The sequence below is a fragment of the Euprymna scolopes genome, chromosome 30 (genome assembly GCF_053919585.1).
Source record: "Euprymna scolopes isolate OS-2025 chromosome 30, ASM5391958v1, whole genome shotgun sequence".
In the NCBI taxonomy this organism is placed as follows: domain Eukaryota; kingdom Metazoa; phylum Mollusca; class Cephalopoda; order Sepiida; family Sepiolidae; genus Euprymna; species Euprymna scolopes.
In genome coordinates, this window is record NC_136511.1 from 41,001,829 (window position 1) to 41,014,328 (window position 12,500).

At 43.5% G+C, this 12,500-nt stretch overlaps 1 protein-coding gene across 4 annotated transcripts in view; it reads left to right on the forward strand.

The window, feature by feature from the left end:
* Window positions 1-12,500, forward strand: part of LOC145254766 (protein PTHB1-like) — a 141,762-nt gene that overhangs the window by 68,623 nt on the left and 60,639 nt on the right. For all 4 annotated transcript variants that reach the window (XM_080113534.1, XM_080113531.1, XM_080113530.1 and 1 more), the window contains one exon: window positions 1,196-1,252. In XM_080113534.1, the coding sequence (XP_079969660.1) occupies window positions 1,196-1,252 (57 nt within the window). The remainder of the gene's footprint in view (window positions 1-1,195; window positions 1,253-12,500) is intronic.

Sequence of the window (12,500 nt, forward strand, 5' to 3'; positions counted from 1 at the left end):
ATCTTGATTCTTAAATTAAACCAATGAATGGTATTCAATAACAACAGCAGCATTGTTGGTAGCAGTAGTTTGACGTCTGTTTTACATGCTGGCATGTGTTGGACTGCTATTACAAAAGCAATCCCATGCAAAGAGCTTCAATTACACATATAGAACATAATCCTGAAGTTATGCCATCGATTTCCCAAACTCTGTAAAATGTGTTTACTACAAAACAGGTTCATATGATTTGTAGGCTTTTATTTGCGAGCCAATTACTTTGCAAATGTAAAATTAAATTTTTTAAAATATTTAAAATGGTAATTGAAACAAAAAATTATTAATACGAACAAAATGAGGAAAACCCAAAATGTTTAGCACTGAAGAAGACCTTTTTAGATATTGACATTTTTAGCATTTTTAAAAAGGAAAAATAAAGACTAAATAATTTTAATTTGAAAATTGCATCATATTTTGTTTTAAATTTTTGTTAAAAATATTCATATATTATGCTTCAAATGATGTGAACATTTCTTTATTTCAACATATACCACTAAGCACGACACATCGCCCACTTTTATCATCATAATGGAAGCATGCTGGGCCAATAACCTTTTGAATCGAAAGCCATGCTTAATGTCAGAAGAGTTTTTAATGGGTAGCTATTCTGTACAAATCCTGGAGCTGAAAAGTTTTCGGCGGGTACCTGTTCTGTATAAGTTTCGGGCTTTAAAATTTTGCAGGCAAAGGGCAAAGATCTTTCTCGTGTTGACACAAAAAAATTATGTGTGGGAATGCTAAAAATTCAATATTTTTATGGAGCAATTCTGGTTTCTGATTGGTTGTTAGTAGAATGTGGATCCATTTGATTGGTCATTTCCTATTGCCAGTGTCTATAAGTAGAACCTTCCTATTTTACTTAATCACACCCTCACATTTATAAAAAGTATTGTAACACCAGGCATTTTCTATCTCAATGGAAGGCTTTCCCCACCTCGCCTGCGATTAATATTAACAAAATGATCTAAAAAAAAAAACATGTCTTACTCGAAGAAGACATCTTTTAGATATTAAAAGTCTTAGTAAAAAAAAAAAAATGATAAATAATTCTATTCATTTTACAATTGCAGCATTTTGGGTTTTGATTTTGATTTTAAATATCAAATATGCTACATAAAATTTTTTTATTTAATTTTTTTAATTTTGTTAATTTCAGGTTGGCTATGAACATGAGGAGGATGGTGATTCTCAAGTCCCCTCCGTAACAGTTAAGGTAAATACGTTAGATAAAGTTCTTCCAAATCCGTCTATCAAAAACTGTAATACATTTTTAGCATTGGAACCAGTTATAAATCCAAAAATTGAAACCGAAACCTGAAAATGGGCTTTGTTCTAAAATTTCCATTCGGTCTGCATGGTTGATAATGAAAATTACATCTGAAACTGAATCATGCAGGATTTTCGGAAGTCATTTGTTTTTTTAAATAACCTGAACATTCTTGAAAGCCCATCAAAATAAACTACGCAAATCAAAAGTAAAGATAATTCGTTAAAACAAGTTTTTTTTTCAATGATGTTTATTGCTCCAACCTGAAAAAGTCATGGTGTGGGATCATGCCTGTTGAGCTGTTACTGTTTAGAACACAAAAATGTCTGTTTAATTTGCCATGAATATATTTTCATACAACTAAACACACAGACGCACACAAATGTGTATTTAGGCAGCACATATTAATTCAGACAAATGTTATAAAGATGAGATGATGCATGCAAATGTGATTATCTGCAATGCAATATCTCATCATTACAGATGCTCATCTGTAAAGTCGTAGATTTAATATATAAACGACTATATGTCTGTTGGTCTGTCTGTCTGTCGCTCTGTCTGTTTGTCTGTCTCCATATTTTTAAACTTTATCTCCACCAACACTAAAAGTCGCAGAACAGCGCTAGGGGCCTGAAATGATTGGATTTTTTACAGATTGTTCTTTTATGGGTCTTTAGCCGGTTAAAATTGTTTTTAAGGGGTCAAAAATGGGTTGAAATTGAAAAAAAATCATTAAACATTTTGTACATTCATCTTAGTTTTTTTTTTATTTTTAATTTTTAATCATTGTATATGCGTGTCACGATACAGTAGTAACGCCACCAGTTTTGAATGCTACAGATCCGGTTTCGATTCTAGCTGATGGCACCTAAATACTTTTTTTTTTTAACTTTTCCAATCACAACTCTATAATAATATATACGAAATTTGGACAAATTAAAATATCATATTTAAGCATATTTTATGCCAGGGCAAAAAATAGAAAAAAATAAGTAAAATGTCTCATAAAATAAACACTAAATGTTATTAAATAACATTTGCCTGAATATATATATATATATATATATATATATATATATATATATATATATATAGTATAAGTATTAATCCACTTTTAAGAAGCATTGGGACAATGGAATTTAAAATGTGAGGTTAGAAAGAATGATCACGTGCGAATTTGTATTTTTTTTAAATAAACAAATATTTATTTATTTAAAGTATCAAATTTTCGGCTTATAAGAAAGCCTTCATCAGGATTTTTTAAAAAACAATACAATATATATATTTTTTCTTTTTTCTTTTCTTATGTGCCATAATGTCGTTTAGCAGAGTGGTTGTGTATTGCAAGTATATATATATATATATATATATATATATATATATATATTGTTAAGTACGTGTATTTATATATACACCTACCACTTATTGCTAATGATGCACTAAAAAGTACTTCCCTCAACATAAATACCCCCGATAAACCCAACAAGCAGCAAAATCCCACCCCCTTCATTGTAGAGATCCCTAGATGCCAGAAAGCCTTCCACTCAAATAATTTCTTCTATCAAACTGCTAGACTTTGAAATTCCCTCGATGACCCCTGCTTCTTTGACTGTACTGACATGCAGAAGTTCAAGTGTAATGTGAACAGATATTTCGCTGCCCAACTCCCTATATAATATCCCTGCAAATCTGGTCCCTATTAGTAGCCCCTAATGACTTAATTGCACTGTGCCTTGTTTGGAGTGAATAAACATTAGAAATAAAAATGTACAGAATAATATCTCAAGTTAATGAGCAGATCATTATAAATTTTAAAATGTGAGTAACATAGACACTTTAGTTTTTTGGGGCAATTTTAACTTTTAAAGGGTGCATATATCTAAAGTTCACATGAGAGATGCCCCATGGGGAAATATCTTTTCACTTTCCTGCGGAACAATGTGCAAATGGAGGCACTGAATGGTTCAAAGCAGCAATAGAAGCACATGTACCCACACGGAAGTTCTATAGCAAACTCTACTCTCCCCAATAGTTTACTTCTACTTGTGCAGCTGTCATTGCACAGAGGCAACATGCATACCGCAGATTTATCCGGTATAAGTCCCAGTACAAACAGACAAAAGTTTATCGAAGCTAGAAGTAATTGTAAGAAAGAAGTAGCGACAGCTAAGAGAGGATATACCAAAACCACTAGAAAACGCATTGAAGCACAGAAATTAGGAACTTGTGATTTCTGGAAAATATACAACAGTTTAGTAAATAATGGGCAATTAACAATTCTCCAACTATCCAACAATCATGTGGTTGTTTGCATGGCAACCAAGAAAGCTAACATGCTTGCCCGTTGGTTTGCCTCAAACTCTAACTTGGACCCAGCAAACGACTCCCTCCTTGATTTTCCTTTGTGGACAGAAACCACACTAGATGATCTGAAAATCACTCCTTCTCAAGTACATGATATCATAAAAAACCTAGACACTTCTAAACCATGTGGACCTGATCTCATCATGGCTGTGCTATTAAAAAAATGCTCCACTGAGGTTGCTCCAGTGCTCTCCAAACTTTTTAACAAATGCTTTAATGAATCTTGCTTCCTGACTGCTGGAAAACTGCTTCTGTGGTACCAGTTTACAAGAATTCTGGTGAAAGAACTGACCTATTAAATTATCGTCCTATTAGCCAGCTCCTTCTTTTCGGCAAAATATTTGAATCCGTAATTAATCAAACCCTAGTCCACCACCTTACAGTTGCTAAACTTCTGTCCGACCAACACTATGGATTTAGGCAAGCCCGTTCTACTGCAGATATCCTAACTGCAATCTCTGAACATATATACCATGCACTGGATAAGACAGTAGCTCTAGATATATCTAAGGCTTTTGACAGGCTATAGCATGATGGTCTTCTCATAAAAATCAGATCATATTTTTTTTTTTTTTTTTTGACATAGGCATCACCACATTATCAAGGCCCAGAGGCCACTCAAGGATAAGGGTTAAAGAGTGTACAGTAGAAATTGGACAATATAGTAATCATTAGTAATGAAAATTTGGTAAATTTGATAACTTATATGGAACGGCTCATCAAGAACTTATTTACTTTAGACTTGAACACAACCATATTGTAGTCAGCCGGAAAGCAGGAAAACGGAAGACAATTCCACAGGCGTGCAGTTCTAAGAAAGAAGCTTTGTTCATGGAATCTACGTTTAGGTTTAGGCACAGATAAAGAGTGGGGGAAATTATTGATAGTGTTTACAGCTAGACGAGTGTTTCTTGTGAAAGTTTGGCGAGGGGGGACCATAGATTGAAGCTCAGTCGAACACTTTCCATGAAAATAACGATACATCAGAGACAAACTCGCAACATCTCTTCTGTGAGATAGAGGTTGCAGCGAAGAGAAAAGGACATCTCCTACGAGGCTACAAAGTCTATTTTGAACTCTATCAAGGCAGAACAAGTCCTTTCTAGCAGCTCCTGCTCAGATGTGGCAACAGTATTCCATCTTTGGACGTACCTGGCTCTTATATAGATAGAGAATAGCATCAGCAGTGAGATATTTACCGGATCGATAGAAAGATCCCACCATTTTTCCAGCGGCCTTGGCAACAGATTTGATGTACGTGTTCCATTTAAGATCAGGAGTAATGGTCAAGCCCAGAAGCTTGTCAAAACTTGAGGCCTCCTGAAGACGAGAGCCATTCATTTCAATTGATGCCAAATGTGGATTAGAATGTTGATGATGTAAAGAGAGAAGCTTGGTTTTAGATGCATTAAAAGTAACCAGCCACTCCTTTCCCCATTGTACTATGTGCTCAAGATCAGAGGAGAGAGAATTGGAGAGAACTTGGTCGTTTACTGTCTTAGATGTGCAACCATAAATGGTAGTGTCGTCAGCATAAATGTCTACAAATGATGTAAGGATGTGATTTGGAAGATCGTTAATGTAGATCAGGAAAAGAGTTGGGCCCAGGATGGACCCCTGAGGGACACCGGCATTAATACTGTGAGCTTCTGATTTTTGCCCCTCAACTACTACTCTTATGAACCTATCAGAAAGAAATGATTTAATAATTGAGAAGACATTTCCAGCTATACCATAACTAGCGATCTTATGAAGTAAACCTTTATGCCATACCCTATCAAAGATTTGGATATGTCAAGAGCAATTGCCCTAGAAAGATTGCCACCGTCGAGAGATTTGCTAATCCTATGCGATATAACTGTAAGCACATCTGCTGTAGATCTAGCAGAACGGAAACCATATTGAGTGTCACTAAGAAGGTTATTTTTGTTGAGATGGTTGATTACTTCTGTATTTAACACAGATTCTAGCAACTTACTCATGACGCACAGGAGACTTATTGGCCTGTACTGAGAGGGGGATGAGCGATCACCTGAATTCTTAAATACAGGGCATACTGATGAGATTTTCCAGGGAGATGGGAAACTATTCTCCTTAAGACAACGTTTAAACAGTTTTGTAAGTATGGGGGCTAGTTCAGGTTGAAGTTTTTTGAGTACTATAATTGGAATACCGTCAGGACCAGTTGCTTTACTGGAATCAAGGTTCTTGATTAGCTTGGCAACATCACGTACAGATATACGTATATCACATAGCGTGTTTTCTGATACAGGAGGAAATATTGGGGGTTGGCGGCCTTGGTCGCAAAGGGTAGAATTAGCTGCAAAGTTCTTGACAAAGAGTTTGGCTTTGTCTGATGCTGACGAGATTACCTCAGGTCCATTGATAATAGTTGGGATGGAGCGCACGCTTCTGTTCAGGATTCTGTTTGCTATTTGCCAAAACTGGTGGGAACCAAGCCGCTGCTCAGCTACTTTGGACTTAACAGATTGAGCATACAACTCTCTTGCGTTCCTTATTACTTTCTTACAATGGTTGCTGGCAGTCCTGAAAACGGCTTTAGTTTCCATACATCTATTACGTTTGAAGCAGTGGAAAAAGTGATTTCTGTGCGCAATGGCAGCAGCACATTCTGGAGAGAACCATGGCTGGCTGTTAGGTTTTTGCTGAAACTTTTAGAGGGTATGAAATGGTCAATACCTACAATTAACCATTCAGTCAGGTCTAATACTATAGAGGACACATCCTTTTTAAACATGGAATGCAGAGGTAGATCAGATATAAATGTACGGAAGCTATCCCAGTCAGCCTTAGTGTATCGATATACTGTACGATGGAGAGGTACGTCTGGGGACTTATTACATTTCATTTTTATCTTAATTGATACAACTGAGTGGTCGGAAGATCCAAGAGGCGACAGAACAGAAACTGAACATAGTTCAGGGCAAGTTGTGAGAAAAAGGTCTAGTAGGCTAGCATACTGGTCGTCATTGTCGGGCACACGGGTGGGTTCCTGAACAATCTGAGTGAGGTCATAGGCAATGGAGAAATCATGACAGAACCTCCCCTCATCATCGGTCTTGTTTGAGTGGGTCAACCATTCGACGTTGTGAACATTGAAGTCACCACATACGTGAATGTTAGCTGAAGGATAAGCAGATAGGACTTGGTCAATTTTCTCAGATATGCTTTGAAAGATAGTAACTCCGCTGTTGTGGGGGCGATAGAGAGTAAATATAAATGCAGTAGTGTGAGCTAAAGCAACCCGGAAGTACATATAGGGTAAGTTAGGATCTTCCCTGGATATGGTATTACTGGACGAATACTTAACATAATTAAATCCTTCTTAAATAAGAGAAGAATCCAGGTTGTCCTTGATGGTTGTACGTCAAAACAATATGATATAAATGTGGGTGTACCTCAAGGGTCGATCTTTGGACCTTTATTAATCCTGATATTCAGAAATGACCTCCCTAATAAAATTGTCTATGAGATGGAGATATCTGCTGATGACACCACAATAACAGACACGAGGGAAAAATAAATGAACACATATCCAAGGCAATGACGGAAATACTTCTTCCAGTCTGTGGTAGAATGAGGACAAATATGGATAGTAACATTTAATGCTGCTAAGACTAAACTTGTTTCCTTTAATAACTACAAGAAACCTTTTCAACCACCAATAGCTATCGTTAATGATACATTACCTGAAACTTTGTTCAAACTCCTCAGCTTCACGTTCACAGGGAGCATGAGTTGGAACAGATACATCAAGGGCATTGTTGCGGCTGTTGCAAGGAAGGTGGGCTCTCTCTACCATTATAGAAAGCTACTTATGCCTAAAAGTATTGTATACCTCTACAAGGCCACCATTCGCCCATGTATGGAGTATTGTTGTCACATTTGGGCTGGTTCATCTGCTACTAGTCTCTCACTCCTGGACAGGGTTCAAAAGAGAGTCGTCAACTTAATAGGTCCTGAACTGTCAGCTAGGCATCAACCTCTGTCCTATCAATGAAATGTTGAAATCATCTGCCTGTTTTAGAAGTATTTTAATGGTAGGTGCTTTGACGAACTACAAGCACTTGTGCCCCCTTGACGTAAATACCCTGACAAACCCAACTGTGAGACTAACTGTAGCCCTCGGCGCAAGAGGGTCCGTGTGTGCCTGGCGTGTGGGGTGGTGGCTGATCCTGTGGTCGGGGCAGCGGACGAAAGAGTTTCAAGATGGCGCCTGCCTGCTTTTATTAGAGACGGAATCTCGCAGGATCGCAAATTAGCTAGGCCATCTTGAGGAATAAAAATCGGTCCATTGGAGGTGTGAGGCAGTCGGGTTCTGACGTTCGTGGTGATCAGTACAGTGACCGTTGGGTTCCGTTTCTATTCGTGCAGTCAGCTGAGCTTTGTTAGTTACCTTCGCGCCGTGGCTGTCATTGTTTGTTGGTTCGCTGTGTGTTGCCGTGGTTCTTCAGTGAAACGCTTCATCGCCCACGACGAGACTCCCCGTCTCCTACACAAGATACTCATACAAGCTATTTCGGCCCCCCCCACTCCGAACTTGGTTTTCTTTTCTTCAATGGCAGATAGGTTCGATCTAAAGTTGATACTGGAATTCAACGGATCCGTCCCGGTACTCAGCTGGGTTGAGAAGGTCGAGTTACATTGTCAGTTGTCCGGCGTGAAAAATGTCGAGCGCGTGATTCCTCTGCGGCTGACCGGCGGGGCCTTCGCTGTATATCAGCAACTCAGCGCTGAGGAGAAGTGTGACTACTCGAGTATCAAGGCGGCGTTGTACAAGGCGTTCGCCACTGACCCCGCCACTGCATGGGAGCAGTTTGAGACGAGGTCTATACGCTTGGGCGAAACTGTGGACGTGTATCTCGCCGAACTTAAGAAGCTGACGGTGTTGTTCGGCGGTCTTCCCGAGAGAGCCCTAGCCTACAAATTCCTGTCAGGACTCCCCGCTGGAGCAAAGCAGCTCCTGCGAGCAACCTCTACCATGTCCTCACTACCGCTGAGTGACCTAGTGGACAGAGCCAAGACAATAATGAAGGATGACTCGCCGGTGCAGGAACCGGTAGTCGCCGTCTCACAGGCCCCACCAAGTGGCGAAGGACCGTCTCAGGGACCCAGCCCGCAAGGTGATGTCATCTGCTACAGATGCAACGGGCGGGGCCACATGGCAAGAAATTGTAGAAGGCGGTCGACGGCTGTTCGCTGCTACCGCTGTAACAAGACTGGGCACATGGCCCGAGACTGTGCGGGAAACGGGGACGGGGACAAGGTGCCAGTGCCGACCTCTTCCCCGAACAGAAAATAAACAAGGCGCTCCCTGTCATTCAGGTCCGAGTTAATGACACGTTATGTTCAGCCCTCCTTGATTCCGGTTGCTCCCGCACCATAGTGTGTGCGGACTTCTGTCGGGCGTGGAAAAAGAAGAACGTCAGGATAACTACCATTACTGGAAAAATACGAATGTGTTGCGGCGTGGGTGTGGTACACATTCGCACAAGAACTGGGAACTCGGCCAACGTCGAAGCGCTGGTGACACGCGAAAAGCCGCTGAGTTTCGACCTGTTGCTAGGCTACGATGCCATCAAAGCCCTGGGCGGCGTGTGCATAACGCGCGCTGGCGTTGTAGAGTTTCAGGATAGGCCCCCGGTGTGCGCAGCACTAAGAGTCGACCAGCCGGACTTCAGTGCGGAATTCGACGACCAACAGAAGGCGTGGACCGCCACTTGGAGGTGGTCAGAAGACAAGGAACCGGCCAAACTACAAAACAAAGTGGCAGAGTACCGTATGCCCGACCAGATAAGGCCTGCATACGAAAGCGAGCTCCGTGAATGGATTAAGAACGGTTGGCTGATTCCATACCCCTACGACAAACTTGGACCCCCCAAGGGCCTGATACCACTGATGGCAGTTGCCCAACCTAACAAGTCAAAGGTAAGGCCGGTAATAGACTACCGCGAGTTGAATGCGCATGTTGATGCGTTCACAGCGGACGCCGACGTCTGTGCCAGCAAGCTGCGAGAGTGGCGCCGGCAGGGGTCCAATGTGTCCCTACTGGACTTGAGAAAAGCATACTTGCAGGTCCGGATCGGCGAGGCGATGTGGCCTTTCCAGACAGTGATGTTTTCCGGGAAGAGATACTGTCTTACGCGACTCGGATTTGGGCTAAACGTAGCACCCCAGATAATGAAGGCTATCGTCAATGCCGTGTTGTCACAAGACGAATGGATCAGAAAGGGAACATCGGCGTATATTGACGATATATACGTGAACGAAGATATCGTGTCATCTTCGCGCGTAAGATCCAAACTTGCCGAGTTTGGTCTAAACTGCAAGGACTCTGAGCGGCTTGAGGATGGCGCCCGCATATTGGGCTTGAGCGTTCAAGAGGAGCGAGGGATCCTGAAGTGGAGGCGTGGAACCGCAGTTCCCGACGTACCCGACGTTTACACAGGACGTGCCGTGTTCTCCCTGTGCGGGAAACTTGTGGGGCACCTTCCAGTATGCGGATGGGTTCATGCGGCGACAGGCGTCATAAAAAGGAGGGCAAATGCGGTCACTAAAGGCTGGGACGATGAGATAACCGACGAACTATTGGTTCGAATGTTAAAGGAGACCGTCGCTAGTGTGAAAAAGAATGACCCCGCCACAGGGGACTGGTGCGTGCAGGGAGACGAACTGAGCGTGTGGGTGGACGCGAGTTCTCTAGCGATCGGTGTAGTTTTGGAGAAAGATGGGGCCGTAGTTGAGGATGCCTGCTGGCTGCAACCGGCGAATGATGCTGCCCATATCAACCTGGCAGAACTCGACGCTGTAATAAAGGGCATTAACCTGGCACTTCAATGGGAAGTGAAGAAACTGCGTGTGCACACTGACTCACTTTGCGTGCACCACTGGGTGTCGGACACACTCACGAGCAAGGCAAGGGCACGCACCAAGGCAGCCAGCAAAATGCTGATAAGACGGAGGCTGGAGACTGTGAAAAAACTGGTGACGGAGTACAACCTGTCCGTAGACGTAGTGCTCGTCACCTCGGACTACAACCTCGCCGACAAGCTTACTCGGGTACCACGGAGATGGTATGAGGCTATGAAGAAAGAAGCTAAGCCATTGCCTCTGTGTGCTGCCTCCGTCGAGGAGGACAAAATCAGGAAGATACATCACGACAGTGGGCACCCCGGAGTACAACAGACCTACTACTTTGTGAAGTTGGCTAGACCATCAATACCAAAAAGCGCAGTAAGAGCAGTGGTCAGGGAGTGCCAAACGTGCCAGTCCATCGACCCCGCCCCAGCCAGATGGCGGAAAGGACAGCTGGGAGTGGACGCAACTTGAAGTCGGTTGGGTATGGATATAACCCACTACGGCAACCAACACTTCCTCACGCTGATAGACTGCGGGCCAACGAGGTTCGCGATTTGGCGCCAATTAGCGAGGCAGGATTCCACCAGTGTCATCCACGAATTGGAATCCATATTCTACGAAAGGGGGCCACCTGAGGAGATCCTCACGGATAACGACACGGCGTTCTGCAGCAGGGAATTTAGGCATTTTATGGACAACTGGGGGATTCGCCTTCGACACCGATGCGCATATGTGCCGAGCGGCAACGGCATAGCGGAGCGGTGCCACCGAACCGTGAAGAGGATCGCGGCCAGGAAGAAGTGTACGATCGCAGAGGCAGTTTACAGATACAACACAATGCCTAAGGACGCCGTGACTGGCGGCAGTGCGCCCGCTGATGCGATTCATCACTACCACGTGCGCGTCAAGGACGTTGAAGTGTGTCTACCCGACCAACGAGAACCCCAGGGGACGTACCAAGTGGGAGACACCGTCTGGGTGAAGCCACCCGGCAGCCGGTGCACCAGCAGCTTTTAGAGGGGGCGGGTCACCGGCGTCATCAGTGAACAGACCATACTAGTTGATGATACTCCGCGCCACGTAAGGGATGTCCGGCCCGCTCTAAGCGCTGACCAATCGGCGAGCAGTGGAAGTAGCGAGTCATCCGACGATGAGCGATGGATCCAACCCGTGCCTCACGAACCTGGTGACTCAACTGCGAGCAGTGGAAGGAGCGAGTCATCCGACGATGAGCGATGGATCCAACCTGTGCCCCACGAACCTGATGACTCAACTGCGAGCTCTAATGCTGATGCTGATGCTGCCGATGACACTTCTGAGAGCTCCGATGAGGAAGTCCCGGCAATACCCCTCCGCAGGAGTACTCGGATCAAACGGCCACGTCCGCCGTGTCACGTATGTGATCTGGAGACCAGGGGGAAGTGTGAGACTAACCGTAGCCCTCGGCGCAAGAGGGTCCGTGTGTGCCTGGCGTGTGGGGTGGTGGCTGATCCTGTGGTCGGGGCAACGGACGAAAGATGGCGCCTGCCTGCTTTTATTAGAGACGGAATCTCGCAGGATCGCAAATTAGCTAGGCCATCTTGAGGAATAAAAATCGGTCCATTGGAGGTGCGAGGCAGTTGGGTTCTGACGTTCGTGGCGATCAGTACAGTGACCGTTGGGTTCCGTTTCTATTCGTGCAGTCAGCTGAGCTTTGTTAGTTACCTTCGCGCCGTGGCTGTCATTGTTTGTTGGTTCGCTGTGTGTTGCCGTGGTTCTTCAGTGAAACGCTTCGTCGCCCACGATGAGACTCCCTGTCTCCTACACAAGATACTCATACACCAACACAACAAAATCCCACCCCTACCTAGTAGAGATCCCCAAATGCCAGAAAGCCTTCTACTGTAATAGTTTCTTCCCCAGAACTGCTAGACTTTGGAATTCCCCTTTGGATTCCTGCTTCCTTGACTGT